Source organism: Mycteria americana, chromosome 1, assembly GCF_035582795.1.
Source record: "Mycteria americana isolate JAX WOST 10 ecotype Jacksonville Zoo and Gardens chromosome 1, USCA_MyAme_1.0, whole genome shotgun sequence".
NCBI classification, from domain to species: domain Eukaryota; kingdom Metazoa; phylum Chordata; class Aves; order Ciconiiformes; family Ciconiidae; genus Mycteria; species Mycteria americana.
The window spans coordinates 222,890,603-222,915,874 of record NC_134365.1 but is presented as its reverse complement, the minus strand read 5'-3'; the positions used below and the strand labels follow the sequence as shown (position 1 = coordinate 222,915,874).

Sequence of the window (25,272 nt, the reverse complement as noted above, 5' to 3'; positions counted from 1 at the left end):
CTTAGCCCTGCCCCAAGAAGCTGAAGGAAGGTGGGCATAGTGGGAATAGGACTGCCCAACCCTCTTCATGTCTTCCTCCCGAGCATACCTGTTGCCTCTCAAGAGGAACGCTAGGGGCCTGTGCAGGTAGCACTGCAGCCAGCCTGGGCCCTTCTCTCAAAAGAGGGGGGTGCTGTTAGCCCACCTGCTTTCCTTCCTCCAGTCACTGGAGGAGGGTTGGTACAGGCACAGATCCAGAGCCTAGGACTCTGCGGACTGTTGGGCAGCCCCAGTGTCAGTCTTTCCCCCTTTCTGCGGACAACGCCCTGTGCACGTATGCACCCGTCCACCAGCAGCCAGTTTTCATAACAAATGTTTATTTCAGATGCTGGCAGCTTTTCCGCATGGCCTGGATGGAAACGATAAAGAGTGAAGCGCAAAGCTGGGGTGGTGCTGGGCGCAACAGGCAAGCTTCACCCCACTGTCCTTAGTAAGAAAGAGCACCAGGACTGGGCATTGCCTAATGTGAGACTGTCAAGTCGGTGAGCTGCTCGGGGCCTGGGGACGAGGAGGACAGGGTGGCTCCACGGCCCCGGCCCAGCCTCACAGGTAGCAGAGCCCAGCCGTGCTCAGTGTCGTGGGCCAGGCCTCCTGCTCAGTCTCTGCCCATAGCAGCCAGGGAGGATGGAGGTGCTGCCATAGATTTGGTGCTACAGTGTCTGAAGCCTGCAGAGCAGCTCCAGAGAAGGCAGCGTTGTCTGTACCGTGTGTCCGTGGCTGGCTCAGGGTGAGGGGGCATTCCCTGCTCCCCCTTGGCTCTGGGGTTAAAGAAGGCACTTGGGGGTGGCGGGAAGGGAAGCATGGCAGCGTCAGCTGGCTGGGAGGTAGCCCCCTCTCTACTTCTCCTGCATCTTCTCCAGGATAGGCACAATCATGTCAAACTTGGGGCGCTTGGCTGGGTCCTCGTTCATGCAGATCTTCATCAGCTTGCAGATGTGTGGGGATATGCCGGGTGGGATGGTTGGACGTAGCCCCTCCAGTGCCACCTGGGAGCATGGGAGAGCAGGGCAGGATCAGAAATCTGGACCCAGCCCTGCATTTGGGAGGCACAGCCCATACCTCTGGGAGGAGTGTCGGTGGGCTCTCCTTCGGTGGGCCTTGCCTCCCCTCCCTGCTGGTGGCTTAGACCCCATTATGCCCTGGCTGATCTGGTCTGGACCGGGGGATTTTGCCCAGCCCTCTCCTCACCTTCATGCCTATCTCCATGTTGGACAAGTCTGCAAATGGCACCTCACGGGTCACCAGCTCCCACAGCAGCACCGCGAAGCTCCACATGTCAGCTGAGCGCCTGTTAATTTCCTCTGGCTTCTTCTGCAAGGCTGCAGGGAATCCAGCACGGGGAGCTGAATGGGGCTGAGGGCGAGGAAGGGGCCAAGCAGCAGGAGGGGCCTGGCTAGCAGACACTTACCTTCTGGTGCCACCCAGGCTGGTGCGTACATCCTCCCTGGGCACTGGAAGGAGAACTTCACGTCAGCCATGCTGATCCGTGCTGTCATGTCCTCGTCGATCTGGGGAGAGAGGGGTGGTCAGAGGGGAGCCTGTCCTGCCCCAGTCTGCAGGAGGAAGGGCTGGGCCATGCGACACTGACAACTCACCATGATGCTGCGGCTGTTGAGGTGGTGGCGTGGGATGAGGGGCTCCAACGTGTGCAGGAAGGCCATGCCCCGTGCAATGTCAAAGGCGAATTTCACTGCCTGCATCTGGTCCACCACAAAGTCTGCAGGGAGGGAGGGGGCACGAGGGTAAGCGAGAGGGGGAGGTGTGTGTCACCTGCAGCATGTGTGGGACAGAGGTGGTGTTGGCAGACACATCGCACACGGGGTGTGGGGAAGGCGTGCGGACTGGAGACGGCTCACCCTGCACCCGCCCTGGTGTTGCAGCTGGAGGGGTCCCCTGCCACCCCCCAAACACACAGAGAAGCAACTTCTCGAGGATAGGGAGACTAGCCTCTGCCCCGGCTCTGTCACCCCCATCAGCACTCACTTGTCCCCTCATGTAACACGTTGTAGAGGGAGCCATAGGGCATCCAGTGGCTGATGACAATGGGGTGGGGTGCTGGGGGGGACTGGCAGGCGCCCAGCACCGGTAGCACGTTGGGGTGAGAAAAGATCCTGCAAGAGAAGTGACAGGCCTGAGAACAGTGGGTGCTGCCCACACCCCCTCATCGCCTCCCTGCCCTTTGCACCGCTGCTGGCGTGCCATCCTCCCGGGGCCTCCCTGCAGCCTCTGCGCACTGCTCTGGAGCACTACCACCCGACCCTGCAGACCTGGTTGGCTCCTGCCTATCTCCTACTCCTCTGGAGATAATGGCTGCCCGCGAGAGCCATGGCGGCCTTGGAGAAGGGTGTTGGCACTCACCGCAGCTTTGGGTATTCCTCATTGAAGTCTCGGCTCTTCCGAGTTGTCCAGTCCCGGATTTTCAGCATTTTGATGACAATGTCATTGCCTTGCCAGCGCCCTTTCCACAACTGCAGGGAGACAGATGGAGACAGTCACTGTGAGAGGACACACGGTCCCTGAGCACCTCCCAGCCCCTTGCACAGGACTGTGGGGCCCACAGAGCCCACAGGACCAACAGGTCCACAGCAACGTGGAGTGACTACGATGACAAAGCATGAGAGTGAACCCTGGCCTTTCAGTCCCGGGCAGGTGCCTTCCCTCTGCGTGGGCTGGCCCCATACCTGGACGTGGAAACCCACCAAGCAGTTGTGCCCCAGTTCTGCACTCTGCAGCCAGCCAGGGGCTGGGGAGAAAGCAGTGGTCTGCATGGGTGCAGCTACCCTGTCCTGGGGGGCAACAGGCCTACGTACCTCTCCTGACTGGTTTTCATTGAGTTTTTGGCTCAAGCTCAGCTGTTTGAAGTCTATTCCAGCAAGTTTGTTGAGAGTCCCATTTCCTGTAAGAAAAGGAGGAGATGCAGCCTGTGGCTGCATGGACCTTCCTCTTGATGTCCACCTGGGACTGCAGAGGGAGGCAGTACCAGTGGGAGGCCTCGGTCCAGTGAGGAGCCACCTTCAGTGAGGGGATTTCCACCTCCAAAATGAGCCATTTGCGGTGCAGACTGCCGCCCCCTCCCCAGAAGCCTGCCCTACCGTGCAGGAGAGCTGTGCTCTCCCCTGCAACAGCATCCCCATCAGGGAAGGCTTTATCCTTACTGGGACGCGTGCGGGTCGTGCCCTTCCAGAAGGTATCCTTGTAGGGGATCTTGGTGAGGCTCTGGCCCAGCTTCTCAGCACGCTCTGGAGGGACAAGGAGTTTGGCAGCACAAGCAGAGAGCTCGCTGATGCTGAGCACAGGGGCTGCAGCAGGAGCCAGAAGTGGGTTGCAGGGTCAGGACGAGAACCTCCTACCTTTCAAGACCTCTCGCAGTGGTGCCTTGGCTTTGTCAATGGGCGTCTCGCCATATTTGTTCGCAATGCTGACCAAGGCCCCATTGCCCACCAGGTCCTGAGGGAGGAGAAAGCAAGCATCTGCACAGTTTGCTGTCCTCTTCTCAGCCTCTTCATACACACCCAGCCTCCTGCCTCGTCCCTCCTCTCCCTCCCCATGCCCCCCTCAGCCACCTCCCTCGCCCTAAGCTCCTGCCTGTGTCCACGTGCTTCCACTCACCTCTGCCACCTGGTCATGTCCCCAGAAGCAGGCATAGTGCAGAGGTGTGTTCCCATGCTCATTCACAGCATTGATGTCAGCTTTGAACTGGATCAGCTGGGGGGACAATCCCTGTAAATCTAGAGCAGGTCCCCTTCCCCCCAGCACCTTGCCCTGGGAGACGGCAGGAGCACCAACAGCAGCACATTTGCTGCCTCGGTGCGGGCAAGGTCTGCTGTTGCGAGGGGACTGAGGCTGGATGCAGGGCTTCTGTGGGGAGGGTGGGGATGCAGTAAGCTCAGGGCAAGGAAGCCGGCAGGTGACTGGGGAGCGAGTCCTGGGTGGACAGAGCGGAGGGCTGCACAGAGTCCCGCTCAATTTGCCACGGGGCTGCGCAAGGCACGAGGTGGGTGCCTGGAAGGCGGTGGGGAAGGGGCAGGGTGCTGGCCATGGGAAGCAGGTACCTTCTGCACGATGTCACGGTGGCCGTGGCTGGCAGCCAGGTGCAGCGGGGTGTCGTCACCACGGTTCATGACATTGATGCGTGCTCCCCGCATGATGAGCATGTCGACCACGTTGGAGCGGCCCTCGCGGCAGGCCCAATGCAAGGGGCTGAAGCCGTGGTCATCCCTGTGGAGATGGCAGAGACAGCTCTGCTGAGTGGCTGCAGCCTGCCCGGGCAGGGAGAGAAGGGCCGAGTGCTGCCAGGGCGCTGCCGACAGCACCACAGCCAGCCAGGTATCGCCATGCACGCCTGCACTCGGGCTGCAGAGGCAAAGGGGACAGGCTGAGCGGCTCTCCTGCTCTCTCCCATCCCCAGGAGGGCCCCGGAGGCCCTGGCCAAAGCCCATCTTCTCCCGGGCTGAATCACGGAGATGCTGGCAAGAGCCAGATCCCCTCCCCCGTCCCCCCCTCGGCTCTGACAGTGCCTGGCCAAGTAAGGGAGGAGGAGACCAGCCAGGCCTTAAAAGGAGATTAGGGCCTGGCAGGCAGGGGCCACCGCATCCCTGGCTCCCCTCCAGCTCCCCGGCACAGCAGACCCCATTTGCCCCCCACCCCTCCCGTACCAACCCTGCAGGCAGGCGGGCAGGCAGGCAGGACAGACAGCTGGCCCTGCAGGCAGGGGGTACCCCGGCACAGGCACCCGGGACCAAAATGCCCCAGCGAGTGCCAGCCAGCCCCCAGTCCCTCAGGCACGACCTGTGGGACTGGGACAGCTCTGTGCAACTGGGACCCCCAGGAGGGACTGAAAGACACGGCCAAAGGAAGGCCCCTTGCCCAGAACAAGTTCAGCAAAGACGCTGCCGTGGCCCAACAAGGGATCTTTGGTGTGCGGGCAAAAGGCTGTGCCGGCCCACAGGCAACGGAGACGTCTGCTCTAAACCTCGCGCCTGGCCCAAACGCTGCTCCTGAAAGACAGGCGGCAGCGCGCTGGATTGCGCGATCCCGCGGGAGCTCCTGGAGCAGGGGACGTGCTGTGAGGAGAGATCTGGGGCAGGGCACACAGGGGCAGGGCGCAGGTCAGCCCCGTGCAGCTCCTGGCCCTGGGGTGGTTCCCAGCCCTCCTGTTAAATGCCGGCTGTGCTTCCACATGCCAGCTGCAGTGCTCCCAAGAGAGGGGACAGGGGAAGTGGTCACCCAGACACACCATCTACCCTGGGGACAGGGAGATTCTCCCCAGCACCCCCAGCCCAACCCCTGGCCGAGACGCATCCCGTCCCGTGGCCGGGAGCAGCGGGCGGCTGAGGAAGCGGCTGGAGGATGTGCAGCCCTCATGCCTCAGCGATGCGGTAACTTCCTCCCAGCGGGGAGGAGCTGAATCCCACCCCCTCCCCAGGACACGGAGCAGAGCGGAAACGAGCCCCGGCCCTGGTCCAGCGCCCTCAGCCCCCGTCCAGCGCCCTCAGCCCGTGGCGCAGCTGAGCCAGGGACAGCACCCGGCGGGTCCAGCCTGGGCTGGGTCCCTCCTGCTCACCCCTGGTTGAGGTCATTCTCGGTGTTGTCCAGCCAGAGGCGCACAGCCACTGCGTTGCCCTCTCGGCACTGCGTGAAGATGTCGTCCATCGTGGGTCTTGCTGTGGGGAGGGGTGTGTAAGGACACGGGGCCCCGCTGTGGAGTGGGGCTCCCTGCCCCCCTTTCCCACACACAGCCCTGGGACCTGGACATCGCCTCCCACCGCCCCTCTGCTCCTGGTAGCCCCTCAGCTGGGGCGTCTCCCTGGGGGAGCTAGGACAGGAGCCTCGCGTCCCCCTCCTCGTCAGCCCTGCGGAAAACCACGGGGACTGCCGAAGGCTGGTGACGGAGCTGGACTCGCAGCTGAAGGGGAAGTTCATGACTGACTCCAGTGTCACGGGTGCCTGCAGCAGCTCAAAGGAAGCAGATTTGGCATCCACAGGCTTATCTGCAGGCCCAGCCAGACCCGGGTGCCCACATCTCCTGGGAGGGGGTCTGGGAGCAGAGCTGGAGGAGGTCCAGCACCACCCTGCAGGGATCCCATCGCTCCACACACCCTCCCGATCCCCAACTCCAGTCCAGGCTTGGCTGAACTTGGCACACCATCATGCTCAAGTAACTGAGAGACCCCAAAGGTCCACAAGCTCCCCCTCTCTCCATTCTAATCAACAGACACCCCAGCCCAGAGCCAGGCAAAAAGCACGCGTCCTGGTTCCATTTTTAACCCCTTGACAACAGCAGCCTCACTAAGACCCAGGGCTGCACTACCCTGAGCTCCCCAACAGTGTGGGGACATGCCTGGCAGGTACTTTCCTGCCTGGGGGTCTGCGGCATCAAGCAGGGATGTGGGGCTGCCCTTGGCGAGTCCCACAGTGCGGGTGCAGGGACAGACCAAGCACAATGCCCCTGACATACACCCCTGAGGGCTTAAACCTCAGGGTCTTAAACCTGCAGGGTCTGGCACTCACCCAGCTGCAGCAGGACCCCCACCCGCTCTGAGCAGGCAGGATGGGCCCCAACACGCTCCCTGTGCCTGGCAGCTGGCCCCCCAGGACAGCCGCTCTGCCCGTGTCACGTGCTCCAGGCAGCTACGTGAGGCAAGGGACACACGAGACCGGCCTCACGGCCCGGACCCTTGAGGGGGCCTCATAGGCACCAGAATGGGCTCCAGAACTTCAAGGGCAGTGGCAGCCCCGCTCCCAGCTCACCAGCTGTGGTGGACGGAGCAGGTCTGCCCATGAGCTGCAAGGAGCCAGCGCCGTGCCCCGACCTGATGTCCTGCAGGTCCTGCCAGCCCCAGAGCTCCAGGGCTGATGGCGCTGCCCCCAGACCGGATTTTTCACCCACCCATCTGGGATGGGATCAGGGAAGGGGCATCCCAGCGATACCCCATCCCCGTCTCAGCCCTGTGAGACTTGCATCCCACTGTCATCGCCGCCTCTCATCCACCAGCCGTTACCCCTGCTCGGCCCAGGGCTCCTGCCTGTCACTGCACCAGTGCCTGCCTCAGTCCTGGCCAGGCTGCCAGGCCTCCCCCCAGCCCCTGCCCTGCCTGAAACAAGGGGCCCTCTACTCCTCCATTGCCAAGTGGCCACATCGGCCCTGCTGAGCCCCCTGTGCCCCCTTTCCCCACCACTCAGGCCGCGGTGCCATGATGTGGAGACCCAGGCCGCCTCGTGCTGCCCTGCTTGTTCCTCATCAGCCCCGACCCAAGACCTTTCCCCACTCTTCCCTGCAGGCCCCCCTCCAACCCCTTCCAGTGCAGCCCCAGCCCCATCCTGCCCCACGCACCCCAGGGCTCGACCCAGCCACAGGCCCCAGCCTGCCCTGTCCCATCCCAGCGGCACTGACCCCACACCAACCACCGGCACAGGAGCCCCGGGGCAGCCCTGCGGGTCCCTGCCTGTCCTCACTCAGCCCATGCCCCTCGCCCCTGTCGCCCACCCCAGCGCACCCCAAACACGGCTGCCACCAGCCAGCCTCTGCCCACGCCAGCACAGCCTAGCCCCCCCGACCCCCTCTTTTTTGTTTCCTGCTCTGGACCGGCCCCAGCCCATCACCCAGCCCAAGGCCAGTCCCAGCCCCTGCTCAGCTCCAACCCCATCCCAACCCAGCCGCACCTGGGCCCAGCCCAGCCTGCATGAACCCCAGCCCTGCCTACCCCAAACCTGGCCCCGTCCCCAGCCTGTCCCCAGCCCCAGCCGCAGCCCACTCAAACCCACACCGCTCCCGGCCCGGCCCGGCCTGGACCAGCCCCAGCCCGGACCGACCCCGACCTGGACCCGTCCTGCCCCCATCGCGTTCTGTCCCGACCCCCGCCTGTACCAGCCCGACCCCGACCCCGGCCCGGCCCTGTCCGAGCCAACCCGCAGCCCCAGCCCTGCTTCCTCCTGGGCCGGGCCGGGCCGGGCCCGACACGACACGACACGACACGGCCCGGCCCGGCCTCCAGCCGCAGTCGGCGCGGCCCCGCACGGCCCGGCCCGACGCAGCCCGGCCCAGCCTGGCCAGGCCAGGCCGCCCTTACCGACTCCGGCGGCGGCGCAGGGCGGCGGCTCGGCAAACGCGGGGCCGCGCGTGAGCTCCGCCCCGGGCCGGCCGCCGCCAGCGCCCCCTGCCGGCCGCGCGCCGCGCCGCACCGGCTCCGGGCTCCGCGCCACGGGCGCGGGGCGTCGCAGCGCGCGGGCAGCGGACAGGGGCAGACGGCGCTGCGGGCGACACCCGGCGCGGCGAGGCCGGACAGACAGCCTGGGCGGGGGCCGGGGGGCACCGGCCGGGGCGCACGGCGCTGGGGCGGGGCGCGCCGGGAAGGGGCGGGGCGCACGGCGCTGGGGGCGGGGCGTGACTGGGAGGGGCGGGGCGCACGGCGCCGGGGCGGGGTGAACCGGGTTGGGGGCGGGGCGCCCTCGGCACCGCCCCGCGCAGCCAGGCTGCTCGGCCTCCCGGCCGCAGGGGAGCGGTGTTTCCGCGGGTGCTGCCGGGGCCGCTCTGGGCCCCCGCGCGGAGAGACCGGCCGGGCGCACGTGGGCTAACGGCGGCGGAGCCGGCCGCGCCAGGGCCGCCGTTCCCGGCCCAGGCAGGTCCCGCGGCCGCCGGGCCATGTTCGCGGAGGAGGCGTGGAACGATGGGGCGGAGGGCCCCGCCCGGGCCCGGGCTCGGCCGGGGCCCCGCGGCGCCCCCGAGGGCCCGGGCCGGCCGGTAAGGGGTGCGCGCACGGGGCCGCGGCGGGCCGGTCCGCTCCCTGGGCACGGGGGAGGTGACCGGCCCCCTGCCCTCCGCAGGCCCCCGCGGCAGCGGCGGGGAAGCGGCGCCGGCGACGGCCGGGGGACTGTGCGGCCGAGCCCGGCCGGGACGGCGAGCCCGCGCGGAAGCGGCCCGGGGAACGGAGGCAGGCCGCCAGGCGCCGGGCTACGGCGGAGGGGCGCCCGGCCGGCTCCGGGGAGCCGCAGCAGAGCGGGCAGCGCCCGGACGGAGGTACCGCCGCCCGCCCCGCCCCGCCCGGCGGCGGCAGCTCCCGAGGCGCCGGCCGGGCCTGCTGGGGGGGCCCTGGCCGGGAGCCGCCCGCCTCCGCCGCCGCCCTGACTTCTCTCCCGGTCCCCCCAGGTGCGTCGGCCGAGCTGCGGGGGGAGCGGCCCCGGCCGAGCGCGGAGCCCGGGGCGCCGGGGACGGAGCCGGTGGCCGGGGAGCCGGCACGGAGGCCGAGCAGGAGGCAGCGGAGGAGCAAGCGGCGCCAGCAGAGCGAGCGCCAGGCGGGACCCGCAGGGGAGCCGGGCGCGGACGGGCCGGCGGGCGCGGGACGGGCCCCGGCGCTGCCCGGCCCGGAAGCGGCTCCGGCGGGGCGGTCGGCGGCCCTGCGCGCGCGCATGGAGGAGCGGCTCCTGGCCGCCCGGTTCCGGTACATCAACCAGCAGCTCTACACGTCCACCAGCCGGGAGGCGGCACAGCTCTTCCGGAGCGACCCCGAGGCGTTCGAGATCTACCACCGCGGCTTCGCGCAGCAAGTGGGGCGCTGGCCGGAGAACCCCGTGCACCGCATCGTCCGCTACCTGCGCCGGCGGTGAGCGGGCAGAGCGGGCAGTGCTGGGGCGCCGGGCCCCGGCTGCCCGCGAGCGCGGGGACCCGCGGGGCGTTCTGAGACCCTGCTCCCCCCCCAGGCCAGCCTCGCTGGTGGTGGCAGATTTTGGGTGCGGTGACTGCAAGATTGCGAGCAGCGTCAGGAACAAGGTTCACTCCTTCGACCTGGTGCCTCTCAGCCCGCTGGTCACCGTCTGCGACATGGCCAAGGTAGGGGGACGGGGTGAGGGGCGGCAGCTCTGCAGGAGGGGACGTGGCGCGTCGGCAACGCGTGCACCGCACCCACCGGTGTTGGCGGGGGCTGGCAGGATGGGCTTGACGCTGCCTGGCAGGTTGCAGGGGCGTGGGTTGGGGCGGCGATTCTGGGGGACAGGAGAGTGTGGTCAGGGATCCTGAGGGTCCCGTCTGCGAGAGGGAGCGTGTGTCTGTTGGGAAAAGGGGGGCACCTCTCTGGAGTCTGCGGGCTCCTCGGAGGAGATGCTCGGTCGGATCCAAGAGCCCGGGGAGTGGCAAAGCGCAGAAGGGCTGCCCCAGCCCCGTTGCCATCCTCCTTCTCCTCCTGGGGTGGGCGTCCTGGTTGGTGTCTGGTAGGTGCCTTTGGTGGCTGAATCGGTGGACGTTGCGGTGTTCTGCCTGGCGTTGATGGGCACCAACCTGCAGGAGATCCTGGAAGAGGCCAACCGCGTGCTGAAGCAGGGGTAGGCAGAGATGGGTGTGCGGGGCAGGTGCCGGGCTGGTGAGGGGCAGGAGGCGTTGGGGCGAGCCCAGGAGGCGTGGGCTGGCCTTTGGGTGGGCAGCGAGGAGCAGAGGTGCTGGGCTGTGCCCCGGGAGGTGCCTGCGCCGCCACCGCTCAGGGCTGGGCTGTTCCGCAGGGGTACCCTGATGGTGGCTGAGGTGGCCAGCCGCTTCGAGGACATCCGAGCCTTCGTGAACGCCATGGCTCAGCTGGGCTTCAAAAGTGTCTCCAAGGTGTGTCCTCAGGTGTGCCCTGTGCTGGGCGCTGGGTGCACTGGGCCCCTGGGAACCAGAGAGCCCTGAGAAGGAGCCCACGGTCCCTGGCAGCCAGAGACCACCCTTCCTGCTCCAGCAGCAGGGCAGAGCAGCACAGCTCAGCCTGGTGCTGGCAGGGAGCAGGCCTGGGGGTGGTGACAGCATATGAGGGTTCGGGGGACCTGGGGCCCGCAGGGGTTGTGGTGATGGGGTCTGGGATGGAGTATGGTGGTAGGGGGGACCTGGGTGGTGCCGGCAAGGAGCAGGCCTGGGGGTGGTGACAGCATATGGGGGTGGGGGGGAACCCAGAGCACAGAGGGGGGGCTAGGGTGCTGAGGTCTGGGAGGAGGTTTGAGGGACCTGGGGGCTGGAACGGGGTCTGGGGGACCTGGGAGCTGCGGCAGTTGTGATGCGGGGATCTAGGATGGGGGGGCATTAGGGGGACCTGGGGCACACCTGGGGTCGTGATGCTGGGTCTGTGATGGGGTAACCCGGGGCACACAGGGGATGAGGTGCTGGGGTCTGGGATGGAGTAGAGGGGCCCAGGGCACGCCGGGGGGTGTGGTGCGGGGCCTGCGGGAGCTGGCGTTGGGCTCCGAGAGGGGGTCAGTGGTCCCGGGGCCCGCGGGGACGTGGTCTGGGGTTCGGGGTCCCGGTGCCCACGGGGACGCGGCGCGGGGTCCGGGAGGTGGTGGGGGCCCGCGGGGGTGGCCCGGGGGGGTCCGGGCACTGAGGCGGCGCTGCCCCAGGACCTCTCCAGTGCCTTCTTCCACCTGCTGGAGTTCGCCAAGACCGGCCCGCCGCGCCGCCGCCCCGCGCCCGGCCTGCGCCTGCGGCCCTGCCTCTACAAGCGCCGCTGAGGGCGGGGCGCGGCCGCGGGGCCCGCGCAGGCGCAGTTCCCAATAAAGCGGCTGTTTCCGCACGGCTCCGGCGTCCGCGGGCGCGTGGGCGGGGCGCCGCCGCACCTGCGCAGTGCGCGCGGGGCCTGTGCGGCGGCGGCGGCGTTTCCTGCCGGGGGATGTCGGGGCCGGGCGGCCCGGGCCCCGGCGGGGGGAAGCTGGACATCAACCGCGCCGGCGTGGCCGAGCTGGAGGGCGCGCTCAGTGGCATCGGCCGCCGCCGCGCCCGCGGCATCGTGCGGAAGAGAGAGGTGCGGGAGGGGGCGGCTCGGCGGGGCGCGTCGCGTCCCGTCCCCTGGTGGTCTGCGGGGAGCTGTCCTGGGGCGAGGCCGTGCGGGCGGGGGGCGGCTGGGGAGAGAGCGGAGCGGAGGGCCTCGGCCGTGCCGCCGCGGGGAAGGGGGGCCGGGGCAGGAGGTGCTGGTGCCGGGCGTCAGGCGGAGCCGCCCTGCCCGCGGACGGCCTGGACTGCGCGGCCCGGTCCCGGGGCAACCGACTGCCTCCCGGCCGCGGGAGCCCCGGGGCGGGGTCCGGCCGGGGCGGGGGCGGGCGGCAGGCTGTACGAACGCTGGGGCAGCGGCGGTTTCTCCTCGGCTTCTGCAGCCGTGCCCGGGGCGGGCAGGCAGGGCCGTGCCCCGGGGCCTTGCCGCCGTCCCCGGGCCGAGGGCTGCCTCTGGGTGCAGCGCTGGGGCGGCGGGGCCCTTCCGCTCCCCTGCCGCGTAAAGAGCCCGTTGTGCGGGGGTCTGCAGGCTGGCGCGGAGCGAGGGTGGTTGCCTCCCTGGCGCGGGCGCCGGGGCGGGTCAGCGTTCTCCGCGGGGAGAGCTCTTCCCTTCTGCAGGCAGACCAGCCCGGTTCTGCGGTTCCCTTGTTTCTGGGATTTGGGGCAGAGCCTTAGGGGCTGGTGGCAGATTGACGCTGCGTGCTGAGAGCGGAGAAAAATGAGTTCCTGGGTGGAACGGGCAGGAGCAGGGAGGGGTAGAAGCCCGTCTGGTGTGGTCACGATGGGCTGGAAATCCTGCCGCTCCCCCTTGATTGACTGTTTAGCTCTGTCATTTGGAAATGACGGAGTAGGTGAAAAGCCTGCCTGTGGTAGTCACTCACAGGGTGACTGAGCTACGGGGTGACACAGCCATGAAAAAGGTAAGCGTGATCTTAGGCTGTATTTGCTGTGGCGCTTTTAGCAGAGACAGGAAGATTAATGCCACCTTTTTGCTATTAATGCCACAAAGAACTGGCAAGATCGTGGCTGGAGTACGGCATCCGTGTTGAAGCAGGCAGAGGAGTGAGGCAGGAGAAATCGGGGAACGAGGAGGCTGGCTTGATGAGGCAAGACTAGAAGAGCTTGACTTTTTTTGGCCTGGAAGAGAGAGGCAGGGTCACCAGCTATAAACACAACAGGAATGTAGGCACCGTGGAGGTGGAAGAGCAAGGGCCGTTAAACAAAAGGACTGCTGGTATGAGAACAGATGAAGACGGATTTACAGAAATGGGGTTCATCACTGGAGCTATGCTTTTGGGTAAAACCATTTATAGGGGAGAAGCAACAGAAGTGCCTTAAAATGGTGCATGACGAATTCGAAAGGATGATCAGAACCTTGTCTTGGCCCTGATGTCTGTGTGAGCCGGAAAGCGTGGATGCTTTCCACCCTGGGATCCTGCCCCCTGGGTAAGAGCCGGGCCGTCCCTGTTGGGTTTAGGCCCTTTAGGCTTGTGGCAGAAGGTGCTTGGAGTCCGAACGGGGCGTAGGTACGATCGGTGGTAACCCGTGGTTCTGAGTGCAGGGCTGGGCAGTACTTGACCTGGTGTTTTGCAGGTGGTGCCTCACACACACACACACATGTGTGTGTGTCTGCATGTGCCTGGCAGGAGGCAGGGGCTGTTTCCATTCACTGGAGCTGCAGACAAGGGGGATTGACTGTGTGGGCCAGGGAATGCTGCCAGTCTTGGCACTAGTCAGCTGGAAGGCGCAATTCCCCTTTCTGAGCTTTTAGCCTTTGCTTTTGGGCCACTACTCCTCTTGTTAGTAGTACTTCTGGTGCTGTTGCCTGTTCCTTGCAGGCATTGCAGTTGTCGCTTGGGGCAGGGAAAGTTTGTGGAAACAGGAGGGATTGCATGGGAACGGCTGTTTTGGGCAGAAGGTGTCCCTTGCCTCGGATGGGAGCAGTAGCGAGGACTTGCAGTACAAAGGTATCACCCTGCTGTGGCACCCCGACCCTCTTTCCCCTGAAGGCCTAAAGGGAGCTGGTGGCTGTAAGTGAGATGCAGGCTGGTAGGTCTGGACCGGCCAGGAAAGAGAGCCTGTCTGAGAAGGGTGTGAGTAAGCTTGGTCCTGCTTTGAGGCTGGTTCTGGGTTTCTCAGCTCCATATTGAATTTTTCTTCTCTTCTCACAGGAGCTGAAGGGTTTCAACTCACTCGATGATCTTCTCCATGTCAAAGGCATCACCACCCGCATCTTGGAGCTGAACAGTCAGCGGATGACTTGCAGGAGGAGGCCAAGCAGTGAGGAGGCTGCGAGGGTGAGCCCTGGTCTGCAGGGGGACAGTAAAGCTCCTGTGCCTCAGGTAGGAAAAGAAAGGTAGGGTTCCCCTGCCTACCTGGTATGGAGGCAATCGTCCATCTGGCGGTGCGGGGATCAGGGAGGGGGATTTCATGCTGGGAGACGTGGTAGCTGGTAGAGGGACAGAGGAGGTTTACGGGGGAGGAGACACATCCGCCTTGGGCACTGGAACAGGGAAGCCTAAGGAATGCTGCGCCCTCTCAAGCAGCCACGCGATCTGTCCGCAGTCTCCCCGTAAGGTGGCAGCTTGCGTCGGGGAGGCTGAGATACTCCGGGCCCAGCTGGCTTTGTGGTGTTCTGCCGGAGGCTGCAGTGGCCCCCTGAGCCTTGCTGGGAGCTGCTCTGGCCGCTGTGAGGCATCTGTCCCAGCATCCCTGATAGAAACAGCGCTCTGACCGCAGAGGACACTCGTGGCTTCCTGCTGCCTCCCCTGCCCCAGAGCACCTAGCCATCCATAGGTCTCCTGCAGACAGTTGTTAAGTTCCACTAATTGTTCATTGCTGGAGGCCAGAACTGAGTGTGGAGAGAGATTCTTCCCCTGGACTGACAGCTGGGGAGGCCAGAGTCTGTGTCTCTTGCCAGGCTCTCTGCTCTGTTGTCTGCCTTGTCTTTGGAGAGCGGCAGCCAGCATGCTGCCTGCTTGGGCGGGCTGGCACGCACCCAGTTCGGCTCTGGGGACTTCTTCAGGAGTGCATCTTCGTGTGGTGCTGTCTGTGGGGCTGAGGAAATTCACTCGCTTAAGAGCAGCTCTGCCCTGCCAAGCCCTCGAGCGCGCTGTGCGGGCAGGGGAGGGCAGTTGTTGGAAGGGGCTTTACTGCCTGGGAGATGTCAGCAGCTGTTCTGCCCCCATGCTGCCCCAGGAGCGTCGTCCCGAGGTTTGTTATCGTCCAAGGCCAAGATGTGACCCCCAACTCTAGATGCCAGAGGAAGTGCTTAAGAAGCCTGGGTTCAGTGCTCCCTGCTGAAAAGGTGTGTCCAGATGGACTGTTGTGTCGTGCCTTCTCATCTGGCCACTGCCTCTTTGCCCAAGAGTCCAGCCCTGTTCCAAGCCCGCCTGCCGAACAGGGTCCAGTCTGTCTGGGTGGTGTGAAGAAATGATCCATCTGCCTCTGATCTGGGGAATCTGTCCAGGGCTAGGCACTTAAGCACATGTGCATTGAGGCCTAATTTCTGCATGTAAATAAACCCAGCGCTAACTGCAATAAATGTTGCAGTGCTTGGTAGGAGCCCTATAAAGCAGCAGGGTTTTTCCTTCCCCAGGTGTATTTTTGTGTTGTGACCAAGTCACCTCTCCATTTTTTTCCTTCTCTTACAAAATAGTTTATCCAGATTTTGAATCATTGGGGGGGAGGGGACTGAGCAACATCTTCAAGTTTTAAGCATTCTGTTTAAAAATGTGGATTGGGCATTGCAGGACTCGAGTGTGTAGGGCAGCATAGGGGGTAGTACTGCTTTCCTGCTTGCGCTTCTTCCCTCTTCAGGTTTTTGAGCCTGAAGCTTGGGCTGAGTGCGACCCCTCAATCCTTTTCAGTTATTGCTTTACAGGATGCACAGTCCCTGGTGCCTAGCTGGCTCTGCTCTCCCTGTCTTTAGATGGAGAACATTGTCTCTGGGTGTATTGAAATGCATTTAATTTGGGTGAGCCCAGCTTACCAAGTGATGCAGATCACACTGTGTGACTGTCCTGTCCTTGCTACCGACCCAAGTATCCATCTTAAAATCTTTTCTGATTACACGTTATCTGCTTGCATATTATTAATAAAACAAATACTGACTACGGTGGTTTTCCACACACACACACCCTTATGGGTCTGCACTAGGCCCGTCAGCAGAAAATCTGCAGTTTCCTGTTAACAGGTACGTTTTGAGATCTGCTCACTGGCTCTTTCTTGAGCTAAGCCATCTCATCCAACAGCCCTGTAGAGGCTGTGGCATGCCAGTGTTTTTATCAGAAGGCTGTGCCCTGGTCAGACACTTAGAAGTGTTTGAGTCCGTCTCATCGATGTGATTTATGTAATTGCTTTTTTTAACCAAATGTAACACTTCAAGGAATAAACTCAACTTTATTTGAAAAGACCTATTTTCATAAATTCTTATCAGCTGGTACAAAGCATGTCCCTGTCATTTATCTTTTACTCATTGAATCCTGCACCGGCCTCTCTGTTGCCAAATGTCAGGCTACATAAAGACTCCGTTTTCTCCTGCCTTCCTCAGTTTTGGCACAACTTTCACACTGTCCTGGTCTTTGTAGTTTCTCCTGTATTCCAAGATTTACCAAAAATAATTGCTGTGGGCTAGTGATCTCCCGTACTACTCTCTAGGACTCTTAGGTGCAAATTATCCTGGGCTGCTGATTGGGGTGTTTTATTGGTGTATTGGGAAACAGTTCCTCATTCCGATGTGATACAGGGGCGTTGTTCTGCTTCCTCCAAGTAATTACTGAATGCTTCTGCTTTTTTTTTTTTTTTGTGGTGTTTTCTTTGGGGAGGAAGGGTGCAGGTGTTATTAGATGGGCACACACTACTCGCGACCTCTTGAGTAATCATTGCTCCTGGTCAGATTGGCTGGAGGGTGAAGGGACCTCCGCACCATGCTGAAGGCCAAAATGCAGCGTGTGCCTCCTTTCTGATGCCGGGGTCCTGCCCGGGCATGGCAGCCCACACGTGCAGCAGCTCTGCTCCCTGTTTTGACAAACGAAGGGCAGAGGGCTGTTCGCAGCTGCAGGCAGGGAGATGGCTCGCTGTGCAGAGGTGGAGCTGGTGCTAGCAGGTTTGGTATTGTTCAGCGCCACTGATGCTCCTGCAGTGTTTGTGTTTTCTGCTCGGTCACAGAGTTGCCGGCTGCCACGTGATTTGGTCGCATTGCAGCTGTGCTTCCCTGTGGGGCTGGGAAGTGACCTGTCTCTAGATCGTGCTTGGCCGAAGCTGCCCTGTAACCCCAGAGAGCACCTTAGTTCAGTAGTCTGCCTCCTCTTCCCATCTTTGGCGCTGCTGAGCTCGTCCCCCCCTCTTCTGTACTGCAGAGGGAAGCCCTTGTATTCCTTGGGCCATTGCTCTGACTGGCAGCTCCCCAGCATGTCCCCCAGCCTGGGCCCCGGGGCACCCAGAGAGCTGGGGCGCAGAGCTGCAGCAGACAGACCTGACCCTGCCTCTCCCTGTATTGTAGGTGGTGGCTGAGGAGGAGGATGTTTCAGGCCCCTGGGAGCCGGAGCGCTCTGGGAAAGGGAGCCCAGGGTCAGGACCGGAGGCTGACGACTCCAGTGGGCGAGGGGCGCAGGAGCCAGTCAGCTCCACAGTCTGTGGGGAGCAGGAGGAGGAGGAGGAGGAGGAAGAAGAGGAAGAGGGGAGCTGCTACAGCGAGGAAGGGGAGGATGGCAGCAACATCTACTTCTATTACACCATTGGAGAGCGCTGGATAGACTACCTGCAGCGGACAGAGGATGGCGGCCTCCTCCGTCACGTGCGGCCCAAGGTAACCCCACTGGGAGCGTGGCCCCAGGCAAGGGCTTTGCCCCAAAGAGCGGGGCTGCCCATGCGGTTGGTGGCTCCCTGGCAGGGGCTGACACTGGCAGGCTGCCTGTGGTCCCGTCCTGGTAGCTGGTGGCCTCAGAGCCTATGGGCACCTGCTGCTTGCAATGGTGGTGGTGCCAGCGTGGGCCATGGGCTGCCATAGCACTTCAAGCTCCTGCTGCATGGGGCGTGTGTCTGGCTGTCATTGCTGCTGCAGACCCCCAGGACATGCCGGGGTGCTGCGGCCAGCTGGGGAGCTCGGGGCGTCAGCTGGGTGCTGGCTGGGCTGGGAACTCTGCAGTGCAGATCGTGCTCAGCAGTTGTGGTCGGCTTGCCTGGCTGTTAGGGCCAGGGGAAGAAGGTACTGTCCCGGTCTGTCTGAGTGCTGCTGGCAGTTCCCAGCTGTGCCTGTCCCCAGTGGAGCCACCCTGCTCTGTGCTGGGGTCCCTGTGTCGTAGTGCAGAACCTGAATTGGGGCAGCAGGAGTCTGCTGTGGGGTCAGGCAAAGGCCTCGGGGAGGTTTCTCCGGGATATGGGCATTGTGGCAAGAGCCCTGGCCAGCCCTGAGGGCAGGGCTGCAGCTGGTGCCCGGGTCAGTTACTGGAGGGAAAGAGCCCCCAGCGTTCTACCTGGGTTGGGGGAGCCCCGTGCTCGCCTTCTGGTGGCTGGTAGCCACCCTGCTCTCCCCACATTTCCTGTTAACCCTGCGCCTCTTGTACGGAGTCAGAAGGATGTAGATTCCCTTTGGTGCAACCGCATCAGGGTACGGTCTGCCACACATCCCAGCACAGCTCTCGCTGTAGCTATCAAGTGTAGTGGGGAATGCTGAGCAGCTCTAGGGCCCGGCTGTAGGGCTGGCCTGCCAGGAGGCTTCAGCACGCTGAGTTCCCTGCTCAGGCTGTAGGTCTGCCTGTGTTGAACTGTGCCTGGGGACGGGCCAAGCAGATGTACCAAGAGATTTTCTCAGCCACTGTTTTTGTCCCTGTGCAGCTGTTTTGCTGAGTTTTCCCCGTCAGGTCTGATACTCCCCTTGGAAGGACCAAGTTCCGTTTCTCCCACGGAAGTTAACTCTTCTGCCAGCTCTAGAGCTCAGGTGGCCTTCAGCTTCCCTCTGCAGGTCCTCAACATGAGCGTGGACTCGGAAGACTTGCTAGGCTGGGTCTCCTACTCTTGTCACTTTTGGCAGAAAATCAGTGACCCAGAATGTGCGCAGAGGGCTCTGCTCCAGCCTGCTTTAACTTGCCTTCTCCTTGCAGATGAAGCGGAAGTCGGAGAACGGCCTGGATGGCAGGGCCCTTTCCCCCGGTAAAAAGCTGTGCAAGGGCTCTGAGTACAGCAGGTAAGATGAGTGCTCTGCGTGCTGAGCAATGAGTTGACCTGGGGGGTGGGAAGACCTCCTTCTACCAGTCCCATCCCTCGGTCATCTAGGTGTCCTGCTGAGGCTGTGGAGTCTCCATCCTTGGAGAGGTACAAAAGCCATCTGGGTGGTCCTGCTTGAGCAGGGGGTTGGACCAGTCGACCTCCAGAGGTGCCTCCACCCTCAACCAGTCTGTGATTCTGTCATTCTGTAGAGCAGGCTGGGCTAAGGGGACTGCATGTGTAGCTGTGGTCCCGGTGGCAGTGATGGGGAAGGAGGTTAGCTTGGCGGGAGGCTCACAGCTGGTGGTTTATGGGGACCTCTGTTCTGAGAACTGTTTGCACGGTGTGGCCCAGAGCAGCATTGGCATGTCTCACGTTTGCTTTGGTCTCTCCCCGGCTGTGGTCCAGGACACTGGGTCCCTGCATGCCCAGTCCCACGACTACCTTTGGGGACCTGCGCAACGCCAAAGCAGGTCAGGCACGGCGCCGACGCATCCCCTCGGTTGCCCCTCCTCCCGAGCTGCAGGACTGGCTCCGCACCTTCCAGGTAGGCACAAAGGGCTCACCTCGGAGGGCACCACGAAGCTTTGGGTTTGACAGGCAGGCAGGAGGGGAGCCAAGCCCTAGGGAGTCTGTCTGCATGAGACCCACCACAGGCAGGGGTTTGGGTCCCACAGTGGATTTTTGGTGAGGTTTTGCCTCAGGTAAAGGAGCACAGAAATGGTGTTAGCCCCCCTCTTGCTCCCCTTCGTCCTGGAGGGGTGTTGCTTTGTCTGCCATCACACAGCACCTGTGTTCCATCTTATGTGACTCATGGAGCTTCTGTGAGCTCCATGAGTCACATAAGATGGAGCTCCACCAACCCCGTCTCTGTGGCTCCTCTCTGCCTTGGGATCAAGGTAGCAGAGCCCTGGCCTGCTCCAGAGGCCCAGCTAGCCTGTCTTGCCCCTGCTGGTTGGTGTCTCTGCTGGGGCTGGGGTGGGGGCATTGGCGCTGCACAGGCCCACAGGGGAGGCTGTGAGGGCCTGCCGTGCGTGCAGGCATCGTGACTGATGTCCCTGTCTTCAGCGGTGGAGTGGCCCAGAGAAGCTGCTTGCTCTGGATGAGCTCATTGATCGCTGCGAGCCCTCCCAAATCAAGTACATGATGCAGGTCATTGAACCCCAGTTCCAGAGAGACTTCATTTCCCTGCTGCCCAAGGAGGTGAGTTGAGGCAAGGGACAGGCTGGCCCTGGTGCTGGGCACCAGTTACCAGCCATGGGAGCCCACTGTGCCCTTGTGACTTGGCTTCCACTCCTGCAGCTGGCACTCTATGTCCTCTCATTCCTGGAGCCTCGCGACCTGCTCCGTGCTGCCCAGACCTGTCGCTACTGGAGGGTCTTGGCTGAAGATAACCTGCTTTGGAGAGAGAAATGCCGCGAAGAAGGTAAAGACCCCTCCTCCATATGGCATATGGCACGTTGTGGCAGGGATCTGCAGTGGGGTAGCCCACAGATCCCACGGATCTACGTCATCTTAGCTCCCCAGTAGGGTGAGGGCATGGACCAACTGCGTACTGTGAGGCATCCCGCTGTGTTTTCCTCCTGCAGGCATTGAGGAGCCCTTGAACCTGCGGAAGCGGCGCCTGCTGAGCCCTGGATTCATGTATAGCCCCTGGAAATTTGCCTTCATGCGGCAGCACAAAATCGACATGAATTGGCGCAGCGGGGAGCTTAAAGCCCCCAAGGTGAGTGCTTTCAGGAGTCCTTGCTGAGAACCAGACTCAGAGCTTTGACGTATAGGAAGTTGGTACAGGAAGGAAGTAGCAGAGAAATATCCATGACCAATAGGATGAGAACAACACTAAGAATTTTAGAAGTGCCTCGGGAAAAGATTCAAAAGTTTGGCCTGTCTTCAGGAGGCATAGGCCGGAGGTATTCACCTGGAAATATTTGAATTTAAAGGTCCCTGAAGCTGTGTGGGTCCTGCCAGCTTCCTGCAACTCCTGTCCCTGCCTGTAGAGAGCAGATGCACAGCACAGCTTCCTTGGAGCTTTCCCGTGTGCTCTGGCTGGCAGCACTGCCGATCTCGGGGATTGCCACAGTGGGTGGTACTGGGCTGCAGTTCTGCCAGCAGAAAAAGGGTCACCCTGGACCCCAGGGGAGGGGGTTTCCATCCCTTCACCCCTCCTCTGAGCACCTGAGCAGGGCTGTAGCCAACCTTGGCATCCAGGGAGTGGTACAGCCCTTTGGGGGCTCAGCCAAGCCTTGTCCGGGGTACAAGGTTCCGGAGCACTTGGGTGTTCTCTCCCTGCCAAGGTCCCTGCCTGCCCCTCGTCCCCGCCCAGGAGGCAGGGAGAGCAGAGCCCCAGCCACCCCTTCTCTCAGTCTCTCAGGTAACAGTCTCTGTCCTGCTGCTCTCCACCTCTGGAGACTTTTTCCAGGCCCCTGGCGTTCCCAGCCCCTTCTCCAAGCCCCTGCCTCTGCGGCACCCGCAGTGAGCAGCAGTGCTTTGCCCGGTGCCGTCACTGCAGGGACTGCACCCCCCAGCAGCAAACTGGCACCAGGCAGCCCTTTCCTGAGACCCCCAACACCCTGGTCTCTGTGCCCCCCGTGAGCAGAGCTCTCCAGGGCGCTGCCTGCAGGGACATCCACCCTGTACCTTTCCCTGGCTGAAGGGAAGTTTAGTGTGTTCCCTGCAAAGGGCGGCTCTGGGCTTGTTTTCACACCGAGCTGCCGCTTGCCTTCATGCTGCCCCTCCCCATGGCTTGGCCAGGTCTGTCTGGCATGCTTCCTCATTCCCTGGGGTCCTGCCTAACCTGCCTGATCTCTGCCCGCCTCCAGATGTTGCTCGGTCATTGCCTGGCTTTGCTGCCCTCTTTCCGCATCGCTGTGTTGGGGAGGTGGCAGCTGGTGCACAGCTGTTTGTGCGCTGCCTGCCTTCCATGATGTGGAAAATGGAGCTGGTGGTCCTAAACATGCTCTGGCTGATGGCCACCAGTTTTTGATCTAGGGCAGAACATCATCTCTGAGCTCGTATCTCGTGCAGCCTTAATAGCCACAAGGGTCCATCCATGTTTTAAAGTCCCCGGGTAGCCCACTGTCCCCCAGCAATACCCGCCAAATGCCCCCCCCAGCTCCTACCATAGCTGCTGCCCCGCAGAGAAGCAACAGGGAGGTGGCAGGCATTACAGTGACCCATCTGCTTCCCCACCATTCTCAAAGGCTGCTTTTGAGGCCCGAGGTTCCGCAGACTCCGAGGCTCTGAGCTGTCCTCGCCTCCTCCTTACTCACGTTGTTCTCCATGCAGGTGCTGAAGGGACATGATGACCATGTCATTACCTGCCTGCAGTTCTGTGGCAACCGGATAGTCAGTGGCTCAGACGACAATACGCTCAAAGTGTGGTCAGCAGTCACTGGGGAGGTGAGCTGTTGTCCGTAGTCACGTCAGGGCTGCTCCACTGGCACGCTGAGAGTCATGCTGATCCTCTGCATTGCTGCAGGAATGGTTGGAGGTGTGAGAGGCATAGTGGCCTTTTAGGTGGGTTTATCTTGTCTCTGGCAGAGTGTAGCTGGGGAGAGGATTTGATAGATCCTGTGGCTGCAGGAGCAGTGGGAAGAGCTGTCTTAAGCTACAAATCTGTTGGTGCAGTAACAAATGAGCGAGAGTTGGCCACATGTGTGTTTTCACTGGCAGTCAGCAAGTGTGGACCACCCTCCTGGAGATCCAGGAAGGGCAAGAAACTCGATTGGGTTTAGAATAGCAAGTCATCATTATCAGAGAGAGGACTGTGTGGTGGGGGCCTGAGTCTGTCTGCAGGGAGGTGGATTGCTGACCTGAAAAGCCTTCCTGGCAGAAGTCCTACGCTTTGCTTTTCCTTTTTGCTGTGTTGTTCAGCCTTTCCCAAACCAGTGTCTCACATCTCGTTCTTTGCAGTGTGTGCAGACACTGGTTGGCCACACAGGGGGTGTGTGGTCTTCCCAGATGAGGGACAGCATTGTCATCAGCGGCTCCACGGACCGGACGCTCAAAGTGTGGAATGCAGACACAGGCGAATGCGTGCACACACTGTATGGGCACACGTCCACAGTGCGCTGCATGCACTTGCATGGGAACAGGTATGGCCATGATGGTGTTCGGGGCCTGGTCTGGTCTGTGGAACGGCGCAGGTGGAGGTGTAGAAGTATTAGGGGCCTGCACCAGTCTGTGGCATGGGATATAGGGCAGGTGAAAGTGCAGAGGTGGTCAGGGCTTGGGCTGATCTGTAGCTGAAAGGTGCTGTGTGGGAAGAGGTATCCATGGGGGAAGATAAGCTGGGGCTACTCCTTGGGGAAGCTCATGTGTCCGGGCTTATCTCAGTTGGGCAAGGTCCAGAGTCGACTCAATAAGGCTCCAAGCGCACCCTTGTCCGCAGGGTTGTGAGTGGCTCACGGGACGCCACTCTGCGCCTCTGGGACATCGAGACTGGGCAATGTCTGCATGTGCTGATGGGGCATGTGGCTGCTGTGCGCTGCGTGCAGTATGACGGGCACAAGGTGGTGAGCGGTGCATATGACTACACAGTGAAAGTCTGGGACCCCGAGAGCGAGAGCTGCACTCACACACTGCAGGGACACACGAACCGCGTCTACTCCTTGCAGGTAATACCGTGGCTCCCCCTTCCCCTCCCGCTCATGTGCTGCAGGGACACGAGCCATGCCTGTTTTGGCAAGCAAGAGGCTGTCTCCCCACCCCATGCAAGTGCTGCAGGGACACACAGGCCATGTCTGTTCCCTGCAGGTGAGAGACACTCTGCCCCTCCACCCTGACCCCCCACACACACATGCGCTGTAGGAACACACGCACTGTGTCTGTTTCCTGGAGGCAAGATGCCCCCAAACACACGTGCACCCTGATTAGCCAAAGAGTACGTGAGCACATCACTTAATCTGCCGTGCCCCAAGTCTCTGACACCAGACTGCGAAGAACACTCCTCCCCTTTCTGGGCAGACCGTGCTGATCTGTGTCTCTCTGGGCAGTTTGATGGGACACACATTGTGAGTGGCTCTCTAGACACGTCGATTCGAGTGTGGGACGTAGAGAGTGGAAACTGCCTACACACCCTCATGGGGCACCAGTCGCTCACAAGTGGCATGGAGTTACGTGACAACATCCTTGTATCTGGCAATGCTGACTCCACGGTCAAGATCTGGGACATCAAGACGGGCCAGTGCCTGCAAACACTGCAGGGTGAGTGCAGGAGGATGGAACAGCTCCCCTCACTAGGCGTGTTGGGGAGGGGTCATGTTGCTCCTAGCTGCCAGATGTGGCAGGGGCAGGGCAGATGTTGCCCAGCAGTGGGTGCTCCTGAAGAGCCTGGGGTTGGAGGTGGGAGCACAGGAGGTCTAACAGATACCCTCTGCTTCCAGGGCCCAGCAAGCACCAGAGCGCCGTGACCTGCCTACAGTTCAGCTCCAAGTTTGTGGTGACTAGCTCAGATGATGGTACCGTCAAGCTCTGGGACCTCAAGACGGGCGAATTTGTGCGCAACCTGGTTGCACTGGAGAGTGGGGGCAGCGGGGGCGTAGTGTGGCGCATCCGCGCCTCCAACACCAAGCTCGTGTGTGCGGTGGGCAGCCGCAATGGCACAGAGGAGACCAAGCTGCTGGTGCTGGACTTTGATGTGGACCTGAAATGAACCTGGCCAGTCCAGGCTGGGATGGAGGATCCCGCGGGCTGGGCATAGCAGCTGGTCTCGGTGGGGCTGGCCCCAGAGCAGGCGCTAGCCCCTCGCGGGCTGTAAATACTGTTTGCAGCTGTCTGGGCCTTATTTATATATGTGAACTCCCTGTGGGGAGCCTGCGCCTGGCTGGGGCACTGTACAGAGGAAGCAGCATGTTTTGTACACACTAATATATCGATTTATTTCTGTACCTGGGGCCTTCTTCTCCACCCCTGCTGTTCCCTGAGCACTGCCTTCCTGGAGCTTGTCTCTTCTGGGGGAGCAGTTGGTGGCTATGGCCCATCCCCTTTGATTCCAGGCAGGAGGAGGGAGGGTACTGGCTTTCCGTAGAGTCACTGACCTCAGAGACCAGCTCTGTCTTCCTGTGCACACATGCCCTTGTCTGGTGGAGTGCCCTCTGCCTAGAGTCCCATAGTCTGTGGACTCCAGCTTCTTTATTTTGGGCACAGTGGCGGGCTGGCAATGCGCATGAGGCGCTGAGCACACAGCATTGGGGAGGTCGTGCAGGGCAGTACCACAGGTAGCGCAGCCTGGTGGCTAGCCAGGCATGTAGGCTCACGAAGCTGTCCTAGGAAGATGTAGCCCCAGTGTTGTGCCTGAGAGG

At 62.3% G+C, this 25,272-nt stretch overlaps 2 protein-coding genes across 10 annotated transcripts; one reads left to right on the top strand and one right to left on the bottom strand.

Annotated features, from left to right (window-relative positions):
* Positions 1 to 336: 336 nt before the first annotated feature.
* On the bottom strand, positions 337 to 8,256 carry ILK (integrin linked kinase). 2 transcript variants are annotated; one of them, XM_075491471.1, is made up of 13 exons: positions 8,109 to 8,256; positions 5,603 to 5,702; positions 4,092 to 4,257; positions 3,649 to 3,744; positions 3,390 to 3,486; positions 3,195 to 3,278; positions 2,850 to 2,935; positions 2,398 to 2,507; positions 2,023 to 2,150; positions 1,635 to 1,756; positions 1,448 to 1,547; positions 1,228 to 1,358; positions 337 to 1,025 (listed from the first exon to the last, which is right to left on the bottom strand). In XM_075491471.1, exons 2-13 carry the CDS (start codon positions 5,689 to 5,691, stop codon positions 876 to 878), a joined length of 1,359 nt encoding a protein of 452 aa, XP_075347586.1. In that variant the 5' UTR covers positions 5,692 to 5,702; positions 8,109 to 8,256; the 3' UTR covers positions 337 to 875. The 2 variants fall into 2 exon arrangements, with proteins under 2 accessions (XP_075347586.1, XP_075347585.1); XM_075491470.1 differs by lacking the exon at positions 8,109 to 8,256 and adding an exon at positions 6,790 to 6,891.
* A 287-nt stretch (positions 8,257 to 8,543) lies between these two features.
* On the top strand, positions 8,544 to 24,858 carry RRP8 (ribosomal RNA processing 8). Of its 8 annotated transcripts, XM_075491459.1 has the most exons (19): positions 8,544 to 8,779; positions 8,863 to 9,055; positions 9,185 to 9,638; positions 9,736 to 9,865; positions 10,247 to 10,353; positions 10,528 to 10,624; positions 13,600 to 13,728; positions 13,933 to 14,103; positions 17,265 to 17,570; positions 18,865 to 18,947; positions 19,376 to 19,514; positions 20,036 to 20,170; positions 20,270 to 20,393; positions 20,557 to 20,693; positions 22,256 to 22,369; positions 22,883 to 23,064; positions 23,361 to 23,586; positions 23,965 to 24,175; positions 24,355 to 24,858. In XM_075491459.1, exons 1-19 carry the CDS (start codon positions 8,681 to 8,683, stop codon positions 24,621 to 24,623), a joined length of 3,306 nt encoding a protein of 1,101 aa, XP_075347574.1. In that variant the 5' UTR covers positions 8,544 to 8,680; the 3' UTR covers positions 24,624 to 24,858. The 8 variants fall into 8 exon arrangements, with proteins under 8 accessions (XP_075347574.1, XP_075347575.1, XP_075347576.1 ...); XM_075491460.1 differs by lacking the exon at positions 13,600 to 13,728; XM_075491462.1 differs by lacking the exon at positions 8,863 to 9,055 and having other exon boundaries at positions 8,614 to 8,779.
* Positions 24,859 to 25,272: the final 414 nt, after the last annotated feature.

Bases quoted from the DNA above. Each gene is read 5' to 3' on its own strand.
- ILK (XM_075491470.1), bottom strand. From the start codon at position 6,820: ATGGGCAGACCTGCTCCGTCCACCACAGCTG. The intron at 2,151-2,397 runs GTGAGTGCCAAC...CTTCTCTTGCAG, and splicing joins GAGGAATACCCAAAGCTGCG to GATCTTTTCTCACCCCAACG. The intron at 1,026-1,227 runs GTGAGGAGAGGG...CCATGCTCCCAG, and splicing joins ACATGGAGATAGGCATGAAG to GTGGCACTGGAGGGGCTACG.
- RRP8 (XM_075491459.1), top strand. From the start codon at position 8,681: ATGTTCGCGGAGGAGGCGTGGAACGATGGGGCGGAGGGCCCCGCCCGG. The intron at 9,866-10,246 runs GTAGGGGGACGG...GGTGTCTGGTAG, and splicing joins CCGTCTGCGACATGGCCAAG to GTGCCTTTGGTGGCTGAATC. The intron at 10,354-10,527 runs GTAGGCAGAGAT...GCTGTTCCGCAG, and splicing joins AACCGCGTGCTGAAGCAGGG to GGGTACCCTGATGGTGGCTG.